The 19,671-nt window shown below is 37.0% G+C and overlaps 1 protein-coding gene across 3 annotated transcripts in view; it reads left to right on the top strand.

Annotated features, from left to right (window-relative positions):
• The window catches only part of frmpd4 (FERM and PDZ domain containing 4), a 51,528-nt gene that overhangs the window by 9,258 nt on the left and 22,599 nt on the right, over positions 1-19,671 (top strand). Inside the window, exons 1-2 of one of the 3 annotated variants that reach the window (XM_057335726.1) lie at positions 23-524; positions 16,860-16,979. In XM_057335726.1, the coding sequence (XP_057191709.1) occupies positions 484-524; positions 16,860-16,979 (161 nt within the window). In that variant the 5' untranslated portion in view covers positions 23-483. Of the gene's footprint in view, positions 1-22; positions 525-16,859; positions 16,980-18,447; positions 18,585-19,671 lie in introns of those variants that run through there. The other 2 variants (XM_057335727.1, XM_057335729.1) reach the window with 2 other exon arrangements.

Below are 19,671 nucleotides of genomic sequence, written 5' to 3'. Positions count from 1 at the left end.
GGTGCGTTCCGCAGGAGATCACGGGGGTGACGCTGCTCATCTGCGCACGAGATCGAGAGTCTTCATCACATGTGGACATGTCATATTAGATGGAGCATCTGTCAGCTGTGATTTGCTCCTCCTGCGCTCCATCTCTCCTCCCCTCCATTCAATCTCTCTCGGTCTCTCCCGTCCATCGCTCAACGACCTCAATGCTGCTCCCGCCGCGATGGGGGATTAAATAAAGTTGACCGCGGGCATCAGGGGGATTTGAAGGATGTAGACCAAAGAACCCGAATCGCGTTTCACGCAAACGGCGCTGCTGCGGATCGGCGGCGCGCGCAGTCAAGACTCCGCCATGCACGAGACCGGGTGAGCAATCGCACTGACTTGAGGAATTCTCCGTGGTCAATCGCGTTTTTAGCCGATTTAACCCTCGACGGTCGTACAGACGTCTCCAGGATGGAATCGGAGTGAGTTCGCGTTTGGAAGCGGATTCTCGTCATGGATGTGTTCAGCTTTGTCAGGATGCCCAAACTGGCGGGGTGAGTGAATGTGATGTGCATCAACAACCGCAGTCATTTCATGCATTATTTCGCACTTTCTCGTGTGCTTAGAATGCTTTAAAGCGCGTTCACGCGTGTGTCAAACAATCAGAGAGAGAGAGATGTTACAACACGCAGCTCATGTCAGTTGCGTGTCGGTGGTCATACGTGTTGCACTGTAGTGTCGTGGTGATGTCAGGGTTTGTGGAATCTTCCTGTCTCTCTCTTCATTCATTCATTCATGCGTTCTTTCACACCTAAGTGATGGAGAGCTGATCTGTTACCTACAACTTTATGAAAATGGTAGTTTTGTGGTTTACGTACATGTCTGTATTTTAATCATTTTATGATGACTTTAAAAAGTTTTTTAATCCAGACTTCTTCTAATTGGTAAAACAGGCTTTCTCAAAATGTCCAGATATCTACACATGAAATATGCATTATGAAAATAAACAGTGGCTTTATTAACTACAAAGCAAAATGCAAAAACATGGCTCCTATAGTTGACCCTGGTAAACACAAATTAATCATGGTTTCACCATGGTATTTGTAAAGCTGTGGTTAAGCCAATCAATATGGCTACTACACTTTTACTATAATAAACCATGGTTGATTTTCAGAAGTGATGGTTGATAATATGAATATTTCATTGGTCCATAAATTGACTGATTGTTGATTTATCAAATGATTCTTATATGCAGCTTTGTAGTTTTTCAAATTAATTTGTGTTTAAATTGATTCACTGACAATGAGCTAAATCCAATAAATTATAACAGTCCATCATCGATTAATAATGTCCTTCCTCATATACTTCAAATTGACGTTTAACATTTGAAAACAGAAAGTGTTTTTCATCTTTCGACTAATCTGTCCGTTTGGAACAGGCTCAAATTAACACTTTTGTTAATCTACCTAGCGCATACATTGGCTGATGGCGATAATCTCAAAATGGGCGAATGTCTGTTGATTAATTGGCGTAGACGATCTACTGGTGTGATGAAATCTGTTTCACCTTCATGGATAGAGACACTATAACATGTGGCAGAATATTTTTTTTTGAAGAGTTCAAACTTTCACGAATATTGTACACATTGCTCTCCTCATGAGTTGCCCGGCGCGGGCTCTTCATTTTAAAACAGCATTTTCCATTTCATCTGCATTCATCCATACCATTGCATCTGATAGAAGCCGAGCTCATTGTGTATTGCCGGGGGGGGGTTAAACTCATTTCATCCTATGACAGTCTAACCTCCTCCATAACCTATTTGGCTCGCTTGATTTTATCCCAGCTAATCCTCCTAAAGGATTGGCCCCTCCATCTCGCCGGCTTGCTTTAAAGGGGGCATCAGCGCAGCTGTGGCGTTTATTATATAAAAACATCATCACAATGATTGTATGTATAGAGGAGTCGAAGAGTTTTGCGTTGTTGAGAGCAGAGTTTGGTTGGTTTCACGGCTTCCGGAGCGTTTGAAGTTGAACAGAAGAGCGTTTATCAGGCCCGTTTCACACCACGCGCATTCGCAGCATGTGAACGCAGCAGAAGCGGAGCGATGACAGCAGGCGTGCATTGACTGTCGCATAACTGAGATGCATTTATACAGAAAATACTGCGATTTCAGCATAACCACACTCACTCTTTTCTCTTAACACCCAGCATTTATTAAAAATGTAAATGTAGTGGGACAGTGTGAATCATAACGAACTTTATAAATCTTTAAGAAATCCATCTATTAACTAAGCCTACGTACATTTAAAGTCCTAGTGAAATTAAAAATGAAAATGCCTATTTTTTCATGAAATATTGCAGCGTTTATTGTAAATAGTTTATCAATGTGGGTCATTTTCTTTTTAAAATTCGTGTGCCCTCATAATCTTTAGTTAAAATTAGTGCTGTCAATCGATTAAAAAATGTATCTGATTCACTTTTTTTTCTGTGATTAATCACGATTAATCGCACAGAACATTAATGTTTTAAAATATACTTTTACATTCTAATAATTTCACATTTAATCGTCAAATTAATGTAGAAACAACAGATTTCTTTAACAGCATCATTTTATGAATGAAAGCCAACATTCTGATATTAGTACTGTAACTGATGTCTCTATTAAATTGATTCTTTTTTTATTTATTTTAACATTAATTATAGCCATTCAAAAGTACAATTGAGAGCTATCATGTCTAACAGATAGGAAATATACAGAAATTTTATAGAAGTTCTCAAACACTTAAACACTCTTTAATGCTAAATTGTAAATTAAATACAGAAGAATTCTCATTAAAGCTACAAAACACATTGTTCTTTGACTAACATTAATGACAGGAGTCACAGCAGTAGCTTTAAGAACGCGGCCCCTTTAAGAGTCTCTTTATGCAGATGACGCCACTCCCATTTTCACAACTCTTTGCGTTCATTTAAAATTTTATTTAACACGTTGAAGTCTGTGCTTACGAAAATGCGAGACAAAACGGGCTTTCTGTCATAATTTTGTGCGGTTTTATTCATTCAAGCACGAAAGAGAACTTAATACTGGTGCTGTGCTGTCTAATAGAGATTGACAGAGATTCACTGACGCAGCCTTTAGCGCGTGACTGTATCAAACCGCGCTTAAGTGATTTAAAAGCCTGCAAACGAATAGGAGCATGATTATATTATGTAACCTAGACAAAGGATGACAAAACAAACAGATGCTGCGTTAATTGCGTTAAATATTTTTAATGAGTTAATCGGAAAAAAATAATTGCATGCGTTAACGCGTTAGCGTTGACAGCCCTAGTTAAAATCAGAAAATGCACTTCCTTCCTGTAATGACTATCCATCACTTAAATGAGGTATGGTAGACGGCTTGGGCGGAGCATCCATTAACTCCTCCCCTTCAACTGTCCGTCTGCTGCCAGTTCCATTTCAAAATGCAACAGCTGTTTTATACATCCAATCAAATCGCAGAGAAAGACGAAAGCCACGCCCACTATTTTTCTCATTCGAAATTCCATTTCCCTCGGAAATGCGTCAAAATACGGAAGTAAAAACGATCGCAACTTCCGGCTCATGGGGACTTTAAGCATCTGGCAGCTGCTTTCATCCAAAGCATCTCATAGGTATATTTCGTCAGTATGTGTGTTTTCCGTTGAGAGCAGAGTTTGAGAAGAAAAGCTGAAGGTTAGCGAGTGCTCAGTCTTCTTTTTAAGCAGTGTGTTAAAAGAAGCACTTTGGAGAGTTATGAAAGCACCATGTTTAATTCAAGCCTCTCTCTCTCCGTGTCTTAGCAGCCGGAGAGAAGGCTTTCTGAAGATTAAAGTGCACGTGAAGCTTTCATCCATGTGTAGAGACTGAAGACGATTCACGTCGAGCTGTTCTTGGCCAAATAAATGCACTTTCACATTGAAACACAGTGGAGAAAAGTTCTTGTAGGCACTCTTAAAAATGTCAAGAATCTCAATGCAGCACTTTTATAGACAGAAGCAGCAGTTTATCTGTCAGACTCCAAAAACACCTGAAAATAGACTTAATGACTCCTGAAATCTCATTCATGTCTCCATTCAGGTCCAATAATGAAACGGCTGTGGGTTCAGGAGACATGGGCAATTCCAGCGTTATGGATGTGACATTTTGCATTACAAATGCTTCAAAAACTTGAAGAGAGACATCACATGGGTATTAGAAACACACAGTAGTGATGTCTTTGCTGTTAGTATAGTAAAAACGCTATTCTCTTCATGGTAAGGTTGAGATTTTCACGGAATCGCCCACTTGTAGTGTCCCATCTGTATGAATCTCACAGGATAGTTTCTCATCTAACAAAAACATTTCTGTTAAGTTACGAAGTTTTGGTTGTTTTTAAACGGTCTTCTATCTATATTAGAGTAACATTTTATGTTTAATGTTTTTATAACTTTTAGCAAAGAAATGTAATCAGGGCTCTAGGCTAACACTTGAGAGAGTGTTATTCAGTTGGTGGCACCAGCCCTTAATTTGATAGCACCAGAGTCATGGGGTGAGATAAGAAAAAAGAATCACTAAAACTTCATTAAAATGTGTTTAATACATTAATAAATCAATTCGAAATTAATACAAATCATTGTTTATGATTGAATTATTTTTATTGTATATGTAAACTCTCTTTCAACACTTTACCATATTTAAAGCACATCTTTCTTAAAGCTACTTTCTTCCTTTATTTGTTGTGAACGACTCCTATAAGAGAACACAATTCCTTTAATATCAGTGAGTGTTTTTGGGCCCGTCCGTTGTTGTTTGATGAACATTATAAACAGAGATCTTTATTATGCTGCTGCCCCTTTAAGAGCTCGCGCAATATACTGGAACACGTGTTTTGTTTCCCAACTGTTTGGTCACGAAACTAAATACTTTTACAAGGTTTCTTGTTAATATGGGAATTTTGACGATATTTTGTGTTAATATGTCCGTTTCAGAGTAAGAAGGCGTGAAAGAGAACTCTGTTTAGTATTTTGTGCTCTGACTCTCTGGGCGCGCGCATCTCAAACAACCCGCGAGACCTGAAGGCTTTTAGTGATTATTCATGAAAGCTGCATTGATACACGTTTGGATTCTATCAATAGCGACTCACAAATAAATAGTATTTAGCGTGATGTATAACGTTTTGTATGCTTTGCAGTATTGTTAGAGATCTTTATACAATAGTTTAAACACGTGTTTCCTGCATTAGCTTCACACGTATACAATACTCACAACACATCTGGTTATCGTTGCTGTTTTGTACCTTAGCAGGGGAAATTCTTGTATTCTGCATATTTATTTCAGTTGCAAGATTGAGCGCTTCACTCGTCTGCTCTTTCGGTCCTTCGCCTCTTACCCGCCAATTACGTCTTTGGGGGCGGGGCACTGATAGATGAGCGAATGGTTGAAGGAGGGGAGACGAAAATGAGTGACTGAATGCGCAGCTTGCGCAATATAACATTTCTGCGCATTAAATGTATAATAAGCAAAAATTATATATTGATCAGTTTGGCAGTCGCACCGGTGCGACCATTAAGAAAAACTTGTCGCACTGGCAGGAAAAATACTCGCAAAATGCGACCATTTAATTGCAGTCTAGAGCCCTGATAATGTTGATAAAATGCTCTTATATCATTACTGCAAGAATGATTTTTATAACTTATAAGAGACCTCGAATACTAGTGAAAGTTTTAAGAACGTTTCCTGTCAGCTGGGCTTCTGATACCTTTATGAAGTTGTTTGTGCGTTCGGAGCTTGTGGGGACTCTTCAAAAAAAAAATTAAAATCCTTTTGTGTTCCACCGAAGAAATGAACAAAACACCAGTGCAGAACAACAACCTGCGGTTAGAAGTTTGAGTGAAGATTGACTTTGTGAACAGGCTGCCCTTGTAAAATGTTTCAGAAAAGAATCTCTAAAAGTTTGTGTTCAGGATCAAACGGTTGTGAGAGTTATTTGATGCTGTTATTAATGTTGAGGGCAGAGATGTTCACAAACGTCCAGCAGCTGCTGTCTAATGCACATTATCTTTCTCATCTCTCAAACAATTAAAGTGACAGTTCACCCAAAAAGGAGAATTCTGTCATCATTTACTCACTCTCTTGTCATTTCAAACCTGTGTGACTTACTTTCTTCTGCAGAACACAAAAGAAGATATTTTGAAGAATGTTGTTAACTGAACCCCATTCACTTGCATTGGTTTTGTGTGCGACAATAGAAGTCAATGGGGTCCAGTTAACAACATTCTTCAAAATATCTTCTTTTGTGTTCTGCAGAAGAAAGTAAGTCACACAGGTTTGAAATGACATGAGGGGGAGTAAATGATGACAGAATTTTTAGTTTATGTAATGGTAATGGTAATGGTATCGGTGCATCCCAAAGTTTGTGAGTGTTTTTTTATTTTGGGTAAAATGTGACATGTTCTTGACAGATTTTGATAGATTCATTTCTATAGATGTTGTTGAAATGTAAGAGCCATCTGTTAAAGTTGATCTAGAGAAGAGTGCTGGTTGTTGTCATTCTGTGTGATCTGTTCAGTGGGTTAAAATTTTGTTCATTGTTGGCATGAGAAGTACAGGACGTACCGGCCGAGAGCGAAGTGTGCGAGGAATATTGATGTGCTTTGCTGTTTTACAATGTGTGTTTTCACCTTGAACTTCAATAAGCAGTCAGATTTGAAATATTTCATTACCACAATATTCAGAAATATGCACGTTTCAGTCAAACAGTTGTCATGATAGGACATTTCATAATCACTGTTGTGTGATGCACTTTGCTGTTAAATATTTTACAGGTTTAAGGGGCTGTGTCCACTGAGGAGCATTTACACGGCTGAAAACGGCAGGAGCTCGGCTGAAAACGCCCGCTGCAGGCGCAGCGTTCTGCCCAAAGTTGAGCACTTTTCAACTCTGGGCGCCCGGTCGAACGCCGGCGCTGATCGTGGGGAAAATGCATAGCACCAGCGCTGAACTGATGACTTTTTAAAAAACGCGGAAAAACAATTGAAAAAACACATCGGCCGCAGGCGTAAATGCCTCGGTGGACACAGCCCCTAATACTGCAATAATGAAGTATGAAGAACATAGCCACATTTACATCTTCTTTGACATAATGAATGTTTTCTTAGAAAGTAATTTGAGTGAATGTGAACAAATTGAGTAGAATAAAAAAGTCAAAATCTGACACTAATTATCCACCTTATATGAGCTAAATAAGAAAATGTCACTTTTATATTTTTGGTTAGCATTTAAAAAAAATGACACAGCAGGTCTAATCACAGAACATTAGTTTATTTGTCAGATTGACGGGTCTCATTGATTTGTCTTGGAAATATAGGGTACGTTACATTGGATCTGTAACAGATTTGTATGAATTATTGTGTTGTTGGTTTTATATATTTGTTAAATTGTGTAACATCTTGTTAGGGTTGCACGGTGTACCGGTAGCAGATGCGATTCCCACGATGCCGCTCTGTTTTTTAAACAGTAGTATCATAGTGCCGTAACTAATGTTGCATATGCGCATTAACGTTCATTTGAACACTTTTATCTGTCTTTTTGCGTGTTTCTCTCCTAAATGAATCCCTGTTTTGAACGACTCGGACGATATAGTGATTCAGTGAGTCATTCATCAAGACACTTGAATGAATCAGCTGTTTTGAATGAGTTGGTTGAATGATTCACTGACACAAAAAAATTGCCGCCACCTACTGGCCATTTTAGTCACATTTAAAGTGAGCCTAACATTTTCCTTTATAAGCATTGCTATAAATGCAATTTGTCGTACATTGATTGAATTAGTTCCAATGTTAAAAAAATGTTCTTTAGTATTTACAACAGTAAACATTGCTAAAATTACTAGACACTAGTGTTTTTAAATCTTACCACAGTAAATATTATAGTATACCACAGTATTTGCTAAAACTTATCCAATTACTACAATTAATAATACTACAAATATTGTAGTGCGCAGTATAATACAGTCCACCAAATACAAGTTTCATTTAGATCTGTGTATTAAGGAATTTTGGTCTATTTTGTAGATTTTAATTATGAACATGACAAAGCATCGCAGTACTTGGTATCGTGATCGTAACATGTTTATGGTATCGTGACAACCCTACATCTTGTGCTGTGCAATAAATCGAAAATTAATCGTGATTGTCAATTTTGGCCTTCAACAATTACAAAAACAAAATAATTGAAGTAAAACTTTTATTGTGCCGCATTATTTTTCTCAAGAATCCTCTCTTTTCTTGTGGTATAAATCCACAGCGCACCCCCTTCCTTTACAGCAGCTCAGCTGTGCTATTTCTTTACATTTATTTTTTAGTTGAATTCACAGTTTTAAAGACAAGCGTTTTCATTTTTTCTATGTTGTTTCAAAAGTCAGCGAGTAGGACTGTCACGATGATGAAATTTGGCTAACCATTAATTGTCTATTAAATAATTGCGATTATGGCGATAAATTGTCTGTTTAAAGGCTTTGTAAATTTTAATGATTAATTACAATTTATTTATTAAATTAATAAAATATAGATATACATTAAGAAATATAAAAATTCTGTAAATAACTAGTAACATTCCTTATAGAGCGACCTTAACAGAAAAGACTGTCTTCACAGAAAAACTGAGATATGAGGATGATGTCGTCTTGCTGTGTGGATGCAGCAAATCTGGAATCACTTTAATAAAACTCATAAACACAAAAAGTACAAATCATATACAACTCTAATCATGAAGAAATGTTATTTGAACGGAACGGTGAGTGCAGATCAAGGACGGTGGATGTAAAATGCTTCACATCACCCTATTTTCTAAGGATTTAATCATTGCGGTTATTTGAAATAATTGCGGTGAGACGATTATTTAATAATTGTGACAGCCCTATCAGCGAGTAGTCGTGTTAAATAATCGTGATCTCAATATTGGCGAACATAATCATGATTATGATTTTTGTCATAATCGAGCAACCCTTTTGGGTCTCATGGAGGAGGACATGATTTCTCAATGGGAGTATAAGGGATAAATAAAAGAGTTGCTGAAGTGTGTGCGTGTAGCTGGATTCTCTGGGTTTGATAATGTTCACAGATAACAGCAGGAACGGCTCAGGGTTTGCAGATGAGCTGTGTTTTCCTCCGGCGCTTTAATGACGGTCTCCGTGTCTTCACTGTCATTATCAGACAGAGAAACATGTCATGTACATTCTGTCATGTACACATTATATGAAGGCAATGTACCTAAGAGAAGGATCAAACAGTGCCGTGGTGTTTTCATGATGGTGTTGTTATTGTTGTTATTTTAAGCTCTTAATCCATGAGCTCAGATGAGTTTAGATTCTGGTCAAATCATTTCTCACAGTCTGCGGTGGGTAACAGAAGAGTTAAAGGGATCGTTCATCCTAAAAAGAAAAAAATCCTCTTCATGTCATGTCAAACCTGTATGAGTGTCGTTCTTCTGCAGAACACAAAAGAAGATGTTTTGAAGAATGTTAATAATCAAACAACATTGAACCCCACTGAGACATTTCTCAAAATATCTTCTTTTGCGTCTCACAGATGAAAGTGTTTTTTATGGTGAACTGGCCCTTTAAAACATGAGTGGGATTCTTCTGGGAATAAATACATATTACCTGCCAACAGCCTGTTTGCAGTAGCAAGACAATCTCATTTTCATCTCTAATCATCCGTTTTCATGTGATTTAACCCTGGACTGGGATTTTATCTCTTACATCATCTCACTCGCTTGTTTTCTGCTGCTTTCTCAAAAATGTGGACTGAAATCTTGTATTTTTCAGTATTTGCTCCATATTCAACCCAAGAAAACTGTTTGATATTATGAATAACGTGGTCATGTCTATTTTACATACATTTGTGAATTAAATAGTTGACGCACATGTTCTGTGGGACTCAAACCCATCATGTCCTCAGCGTTTCGTTGGGCTTTAGGAAACCTGACTCGAGTTGACGGAGTCAAGAGAACATGATGAGTTTCTCCATTAGTCTCAGCTCACGGCAGCGGCTGGACTGAATTATTCATGATGTGAACATAGATCAGGATCAGGTGCGCGCGTGTGTGCGTGTTGGAATGTTACCACTGTGTGTTCCTCTACTGAGCAAACAAAAAAGCTGAAGTAATTACATAGAGGCATAGGCCCACATATTAAAAATGTATCGTTTATATAATGGCCGTTTTGTTCAAGAGGAAACGTTTCACAGTTGAGCAGAAGCACTCATGACCTGAGAATAGACGGTACATTTACATTTACATTTACTTTTACATTTATGCATTTGGGTGATGCTTTTATCCAAGCGAATTGCATTATACTATACATTTGTAAATATGTGCAATCCCTGGGATCGAACCCATGACCTTGGCGTTGCTAGTGCCACACTCTAACCACTGGGGATGTAACGATTCACCGTGAGCCGGTTGAAAATCGATTATATTATGTGATGATTCAAGCCGGTTGAGATATTATTTGAATCGCAGTACATGTTTTGAACAGCAGGGGCCGCTGTGTTCACTGCAACCTTGGAAAACGTGGATATGCTGATATTTCTTAAATGTAAAAAAATTCAATAAAAGCACATACAATGTCTTAGTTTGTTTATTTTGAAGAGATTTTTGTATTATTCATTTTTTATTTGATTTAGAATACAATTTGGAATTAGTTTTCTTTCACAAAGAAACGTGCAGCAGTTAAGAAATAATAAAAGGGCAGTTGTTAATTCCTAATTTGTCTCATTTTGTAACAATAAATCGTGAATGAATCGTATCGTAAGATCAGTATCGTGAATCGCATCACATCGTTAGCTGAGTGAATCGTTACACCCTGCTAACCACTGAGCCACGGGAAAGTAACATTAGATCCATCATGTTCAGACACAGAAATCATAACTCTGTTAACACTGATTCACAAATGAATTTTCAAATACTTTTTTTGTAAATTTCGAGTTGTGTTGCTGGAGATTATATTTTCAATACAATAACAAATTTGTTAATTTACACTAACAAGTTTCCATCCAATAGGAGTCTATAGTGGCAGTCAGTGTAGTTAGCTTGTTTATAGTATAGAGATTTGATTGTAGCGTTGCACATTTTAATTTAAGCATAATTAGTAACTTCTTAAGATTTTACACTTTTGCTTTCCTCAAAAAATGTGAGTGGTGTTTGCGTGTCAAAACTCGCATGGTAATATCAAGTTTAAACATCAAATTACCATGATTTATCATGATGTTAACATGATCTGCATGTTACTAACATGAGGTTAACATGATAAGCACGTTTGCTAGCATGATGCTAACAAGATTAGCACGTTTGCTAGCATAATGCTAACAACATTATCTTGTTTGCTAGCATGATGTTAACAAGATAAGCATGTTTGTTAGCACGATGCTAACACGATTAGGGACCAGTAAAACACTGCTGGACGAGGTACGTGCCAAAAGAAAAGTAGAACAAGAAAAATTATAAGAAGTATGCACAATAGTAATAGTGATGCTTTGCATTCTGCAAAAGCACCACTAATAAATGCTTTTCTATGTGTGAACTTCACTAAATTACATTATAGAAAATATGTCAAACTGATTAGTAAATAATACAAGATATTTATTTGTTTGTCAGTCACACACACACTCAAACTGGACTCAATTGAGGTGCCATGGCAACACACTCCAGTTTAGCAGCTTCCTTCACTTGTTATGGACCGGTACATCTGTGCTTTGTGTTTTATAGTGATATCACCAAATGACATGTTATCTCTCTGCATCACTGCTTTTTGGGGGTTTTTATAAGATTTTTTTGAAATACGAGTGAGTGTTGTGACCAGACATCATACATCACAATAGGAGTCATTTTATAAATATATATATATAAATAAATCACAGTTATTGTTTCTGATTGTATTTACAAAACGTTCATGTTTTGGATGGGCTTAACAAATTAATTTTTATTCATTTCATGTCATTATTTATTTTAATTTTTTAAATGTTGGATGCGAATCAAGTATCACTTCATAATGCATGATTAAGAAGGTTAAAATCACAAGACTAAACTGTTAAACCAATAGGGTCAGATTCTAAATTCTGATTGGATGAGCGGATGACCAGTACTTTCTTGTGTCATTTACAGTCACGTATTTATATTTTGAGGTACGTGAATATTCTGGATTCCATTTACAGCTTTAATCATGAATATTCCATGATATTTGAATGCTTCGTCCGCTTAGTGCACTTCATGAATAGTGCAGCTCGAGCGCCCTCGCTAGTGTACTATCATCCTGTGCCGCGCGAGCATCATTTATTGATAGTTTGCTGAGTGGTTTGTGTTTCTCTGTGCGGTACAGTTACTCCTAAAAACAGCAGCATGATGGAGGAAAAGAGGCGGCGGCAGTGAGTTGAGAAACATCCCGTCAGAGAAAAATGATGTTGAAAGAGCGTTGTGATAATTCAGTGTTCAGTTCACACCCGGCAGCTGAAGTTGTGAGTATAGTTCGATATTTCGAGACGTGTTTACAGGGGATGTCTGTAGTATACTATATTCTGTATTAACTATAGCCAACTGTAGCAAATACTGTTGTGTACTTGAATAATTACTAGGTTACAAAGCATTATAGTAGATAGGACTATAGTAAATACTACAGTATTCTACCGTATTGTTTTCTTGAGGGATGATATTCTGAACATGTTGTGTATTTGTTTGGTATTCTACTCGGTAGATGTGTATGTTGAGGTGTTGAAGCGACTTTAATGAAGTCTGCACAATGAAAACCCTTTGATTTGAGTGCTATAAATATTGTTACTCCTACAGTCATTTTTATCGCATTATTTTGGGTTGAGAGTTCTGTGTGCGAACAGGCCTAAAACCCTCTCAGTTCAGCCAAAATTCTAACTGACGGCATCATTCCCCCTCATGCGGTTGTAAATCTGTATGTGTGAGTCCTTCTTCAGTGGAACACAACAGAAGATATTTTGAGAAATGTCTCCGTGGTTTTGTGTTCATACAATGGAAGTCAATGGAGTTCAGTGTTGTTTGATGATCAACATTCTTTAAAATATCTTCTTTTGTGTTCTGGAAAGAAACTCATACAGGTTTAAAATGACATGATTTTCATTTAACATGTTTGTCAACCTGTCCAGCACATGAACGTGATTTGCTTATTAAAGGTGTCATGAATTAAGACATCAATTTTAACCCAAGCTTTTGTTATATAAGCGGTAATCGTATTGTAAGCGAACATCCTGTAAGTGTCAGAACTGAAAATGACATCTGTTATTGACACCAGGCCCAGCGAACGCCAAGTCCTGGAATGCACCTATGATAGGTTGAACACCGCCTCCACAGAAGAATATCAACGACTGCTTCTCTAGCCCCGCCCACTGGTTTGCGCATGACAGTACTGAAGTTGCCCGGAACAGGATAGAGCGAGCAAGCGATAAACATGGCATTAAAGATCGCAAAATATTGTGCAGTGCCTGGTTGTGGAAGAACACAGTCGCTGCATAACCTTCCTTCGGATTCCCACATTAGTAATGCACATTAGTACATTATGCACATTAGTAGTTTATTTTTAAAGATGTTACAGCTCAAGTGGGTAAAACGTTACCGCGGATTCCTTTGTGAACAAGGCCCAGGTCGACGCTGGATTTGTGGAGACTAAAATGAAAAAGCAGTGCTGTACCGTCAATGTTGGATCTGATAGGAATGGCGCAGCGATCTTATGCGAGTAAAAAAAATGGTACTATGCGTCACTATTGCTTTGTCAGAGCTCGCTTGATATGTCCTGATAATGTGTAACCTAACGTTACGTCTCTAATTCACAGAAGGCTCCAACTAAGTTTACTACGCAAACTGCTATCCAATCATACCAGTGGGCGTTAACTTCCAAGTCTTCAATGCGGCACGCCCATTAAAGCCGAGCATTTGTAGAGCCGGCCTCAAAACCCGGGTAGAAAATAGCCTATTACTTATTGACTTTTGAATGTAAAAACCACGCGAACAACATAAGTAGACCTCATACAACAGTATAAAACAATTAACAAGCCCAGTTCATCACACCTTTAAAGAAATGTGTTCAGTTGACTTCAGATGAGAGGAAAATACTTGCTAATGATTCATTTATTGAAACAGATCTTGTATGTTGTGTGTTTTCTCTTGTCTTATTATTGTTCAGCTGCAGTTAAATTTGTTCATGAATTCATCAGAAGCAGAAGATCTGCAGAATGTCAATAACAAAATAAATCCACACGTCGTTTACACACGTCGCGCACCTCGTGCGTTTTTTGTTTTTCTCATTTTGCATTTTAAGACACTTTTGAATATTGATGTTTGTTTAACAGGGACATAGGATTGATAATGATTTCACCTTCCTTCGGTACCAGTAAAAGTTGAATTTTCAGCACATCTGTAATGGACATTTCGCTGTTTTTAATCCATTTGCTTTTAATGCGTTTTACATTAAGAATTTTACTGTGCCCAATTTTAATTGTCCATATTTTTTAATCATCAGGCTCCAAATGAGAGAAATTTAAAATAAGTTAACTTTATTGTCTGAAATATATTCGATATTTTACACTATAAAGCATTTTTAGCATTTATTTTTAAATAACATTTATGTTATGTACAGTAGTGTAAAATAACCGTCATAAGGATTATGGTCCTCCGCACACATGTAACCACTGTGACTAGTTTATGAGCAAACAGTAGGTTAAATCATCATCTTATGTTCAACCCTTCAGGGATTTTCTAAAGCTTACATAACTAACATACAGACACAATGTCTCGTATAAGAAGTGCTTCTAAATAATGAATGCAGAGAACTGTGTCAAAGTCATAAAAACTGAAGCCACTTCTCATCACAGTCTGAGTAAATGAGCAAATTTGTGCTTTTCCAGTTTAATTTGTTCTGTGACTTTTATGACATTGTAAAGAATCGTCATTTGTTTTGTCGTCATTCAGCAGATGGGTTTGATATCTGAGAGAACTGAGCTCAGTTAAGATCATAATCCTGTTTACATCCAGATGTGCCTTTGGTTCATTTATACTGTATTTTATAATATGAGATACTTTATTATTTTCTCATATTATACAGTATGAAATACTGTATGATTCATTTCAGTTGTGTTTTCAGTGGCATTATATCACTGTAGATCTTATTAGAGGAATGTGATGTTTTCAGGTTTGTTGCTCATCGAAGATTTGAATTTAAATACACAAATTACAGTTTCAGTAACGCACTTATGATGACAATAATCTTACAAATATTATATTTCTCAAAAAGTGAGAGGTGCTATATGAGAGGTGTGATGGAATCACTGATGGACTTTTTCTGAGTATCCATGATTTTATTTGTTGTTTAATGTTTGTTAACAGAAGATGAGCCCACCACGTCAGTAACCGTGTCATCAGAAGTTCATTCATCTAGAGACGTGTTCCCACCTCAAAAAGATGATTTAACATCTTTACAGCTTAAATAATAAACAGATTGAACTGAATAATTCATGTAAGTGCTTTAGGAAAAAAACAAACTTCACATTTTTGCTTTTAAACCCAGAGGACTTTCATTCTAAATGCATGACTGTATTTTTTATAAATCTGTCCTTTAAAACATGAAGTTGTGTTTGGTTGAACTTGTTGAATTTAGCGCTTTTTTGGACGATGTAATTTTTTTTATACAGGATGAAGTTTATTCTGTATATTCAGTTGTTGTTGACTTGCAGTCGAGTGGTAACGCTCAGTCTGTGATCAGACGTCCCGCTGGGATAATCAGACATTTGCAGATCATTTTCATGGCTCTTACAGAAGACGAATGCGCCGCGACCATCTTAACACTCGTGTGGATCCATAACGGAATTAGTTGAATGAATCCTCCTACAGAGGAAAACCTCCTACAGTCACATGTGTGCTGATGTTCTTATATCTCACAGTCTCGGCATCATATCCTCACAGTTCTGCTGTTTGGATCAATATCCATACACAGATAACAATATGGCGGCACCACTGCAGCAACGGGCCAAAGTGCTCAACGCATCATTTATGTACATGTACACTGTAAAAACAGATCCGTAAAAAAACAGAAATTTTCTGTAAACTTGAAAAACGGAAATATACCATAAAATATTTTTTTCCCTGTAAAATTATAGAATATAAGTAATAATATATTAAATTGTTTTCCACATTTTTCGTGTAAATTTGTTGTCTTTTTCTGTAATTGTATAGTTTTTGACCGTATTTCAAAAATAAACTGTAAAAAAGAAATCTTGTTAAAAAAACAGAAATTCTCTGGCAGCTGGGGTGCAGTAAAATAACTGTAAATAAACTGCTAGCTGTAAAATTACATTTCCCCCTGTATCACAGTTTTTTTCTTCAGATTTTTTTATGTAGTTTTTAAAATACAGTCAAAAACCGACAGAAAATATCACAAATTATCTGTCGGTTTTTGACTGTATTTTAAAAACTACATAAAAAAATCTGAAGAAAAAAACTGTGAAATTTTACGTGGACTCTCTGTAAAAAAAATAACAGGATCATTTGTGTAAAATTACAGCTTTTTACAGTGTATGTTTTCCCTAAATTCACCTTATTGGTTGGGCCGGTGTTGATGTTTCTCGGATCAGGACAAACAGAAATGTTTTGATTTCACCACATTGTTTACAGTAACCTACCAGTGGATCTCTTTTCGTCTATGTCAGGTTTATGTCATCTATGTCAGGTTATATATCACATTGCACATTCTATAATATCAAGTATAGAAATGCATACAAAGCCAGGTGACCACTGTAACGGTCTGAAGGGATTGAATCTTGTTCTGTCATACGTCTGTGAAGCCTGACCGTCATCTTCATGTGTTTCTCGTGTAGCCACAGGACCAAAGCCTCCAGCGGTCCTCCGTCAACTCAAGGCAGCTGGACGCCCACCCAGGGACCCTCCAATGGCTGGGAAATGGCGTCGTCTAGAGATGGACGTGACTGCTACATCAAGTGAGTATCTCGCACATTCCAATGTTGCACATGAAGCTTCTCTCTAACCGTCGACGTCCCCCGGTGTAACCTCACGTCCACGTTCCCTCCATCCATGCGTTCAGAATACTGATGGTCACTGCAGTGCGTTCAGCGTGGCGTAATGCGCTTTAAACATATGCATCGAGTGAGGGTGAAGGGACAGACGTGTGGTTTTGAGAGCGGCTTTGATCTTGAATGAAGTTTCTCACCGTCTTGAACGGCTGCATGCACATTAGCATGCTGAAACCTGCGTCAGCTGTCTCCATTCATCCGCTGATATTACACTGCATGTGCCGCATGCAAACAGGATGGTTTTTATTTTAAGGGAGAATCATCCCGTATAAATTGTTCTTTTGCAGCTTAAGTTTCAGTTTAAGCTGACTTTTTGGTCTGTATGAGTGTAACTTTTTGTGACGCGTCCTTGGGTTCTTGAATGGCGCTATGTGAATATAACATATTATTATTATTAGTTTTATATGTGTGTGTGGTTATATCATTTTGTTTGTTAGAAATGTCGTCTTGGCAATATAAGTTTAAGTGGAGGCACTAAAATTATTTCATTATTTTGTTGTTTTTAATTATAAAGTTATTTATAACTTAAACTAAGACAAAAGTCAAATTATATGATATAATATTTAGTTTAAAGAATATAACAAATCTAAAAAGTATACAAAAACAAACATGAAAGCTAATTCTAAATATGAATAAAACTACACTAGTGCTGCGTCCTAATTCGCATACTATCCGTCCTAAATAGTGTTTGAAAATAGAATGTCCCAAATTGTAGTATGCTGTACTATTATATAGCTGTAAATAACACACATTGCATTCAAGGACTACTTTTGTTATCCTATTTTAATATCTGTTGTTTTATTTCACAATATTTAATTAATTCCCCAGGGTCCTAGAGCACGCAGATCACATGCATGCGCACTTTTAAAAAACAGCGCTTCTATGTTCTTGACAAACTAAAAGATGTCGAATTTAATTTGTATATATTTAGAATGATGGATATGGAATGCACTGCATGTCGCTTGCTTACTTTGATCAAAAGCTTGATGCATGCAAGCTTTTGTCATAGTACATGTCATAGTAATAAGGAACGATGCTTCTAACCGCAGGTCTAGACCTGTAGTTCCAACCACGCAACTTTGCGATGCTGCTTGCGATTGATCGTTGGAACGTGGATGGTGTTTGGGAAACACTTAAATCGCTGATCTATGCTGGAACGACGGAACTTGCGACCATAGTTGGCTCACGATGCTTTTGGGAAACGCACCCCAGATCTCCTCGTGTCCGTCTGGTTGTTTATCTGTTATTGTTCCTCGTGTGAACTGCTGGTGGGGAGTATTTCATTTTTTTTGTAATTATGCACCCTATCAAGAGAGGGCGAGACTCATCACAAGCGGGGTGGGCTGAGGGAGGCGGGGGTGGGCTTTCATCCAGGATCAGGCAACTTATGTAAGAATGGAAAACAACATTCTGTCAATGCGCCGGCAGAAAGCTTGGTGTTAGATCCGTCTGGTTTCTCAGCAGAGATGTGTCTTCAGCTCAGAACGTCAGCGCATCGGTCCGGTCGATCTGGTGTGTAAATATTTCTGCTGTCGTGTTTTCTTGTATGTGATCAGATGCGGGCATGTTGTTGTTGTGCGTTGGCTTACTGGAGCATGTGTGCGACTGTTTCGTGGGGTGGGAAAGACTGTGAGTAGCGTGTCTGAATCAAACCGTTTCCATGATCTCATAGAGACATTTATCAATGAATCATCATCTACTGTGTTGTTGTTTTTGAGAACACTTAACACTAGTTCACAATCAGAAGTGTCTTCACACGTTAAATACATAAACACCATGTACAGATATTATATGGAGGAGAAATGTGTAAAAACTGTATGTGAATATGACTGAATTGACATATAACTCATAAGATTGTGTTGCAGATGGGTGATGTTGTCTGTAGAGACTTGTGAGGTTGTGTTAATGTATTGTGTGTCCTGCATAGCATTGTCTGGCATTTCATTTTGCATAGTATTTAAATATGAAAAATGTCTGATTTGAGTTGCTGTAATGTTTCAATTCAACATTTTAAAACTAGCAGGGCTGTCAAACAATTAATCGCGATTAATCGCATCCAGAATAAAAGTTTATGTAATATATTTCTGTGTAGTGTGGATATTAATTTTGTATTTATAAACACATACACATAACTGTATAAATATTTAGGAAATCTTTTTTTGATCAAATTATATATTTATTTATATTTAAATCATATTTTAATTTAAATTATTTATAAATGTTTGTTCATTTTAATATTTTTCTTTTTCTATATTTATGTATTTGAATGTTCTTATGAATACAAAATTATTATGAACAGTACACGGACAAATATTATGATCAAATATTAAACACAAACTTTTATTTTGGATGCGATTAATCGTGATTAATCGTTTGACAGCCCTAAAAACTAGTGTCACCAGACTTCATCACATTGAACATGTTCGGTACTAACAACCAAGAAGTTTTAATAGTTTTGCCATCGTTTTGAACACTGTATCCATTGCTTCATATTTTTAAACCTAACAACCAAAAACATTTTGTGTGACATGTCTCACATTTTTGTTTCAATTAAAGAGAGATGCTGCGTCCCAAGTCGCTATGCACTAAAAGTATGTAC

This window comes from Triplophysa rosa, linkage group LG6 (genome assembly GCF_024868665.1).
Source record: "Triplophysa rosa linkage group LG6, Trosa_1v2, whole genome shotgun sequence".
Classification (NCBI taxonomy): domain Eukaryota; kingdom Metazoa; phylum Chordata; class Actinopteri; order Cypriniformes; family Nemacheilidae; genus Triplophysa; species Triplophysa rosa.
This window is presented reverse-complemented; position numbering and strand designations above follow the sequence as displayed.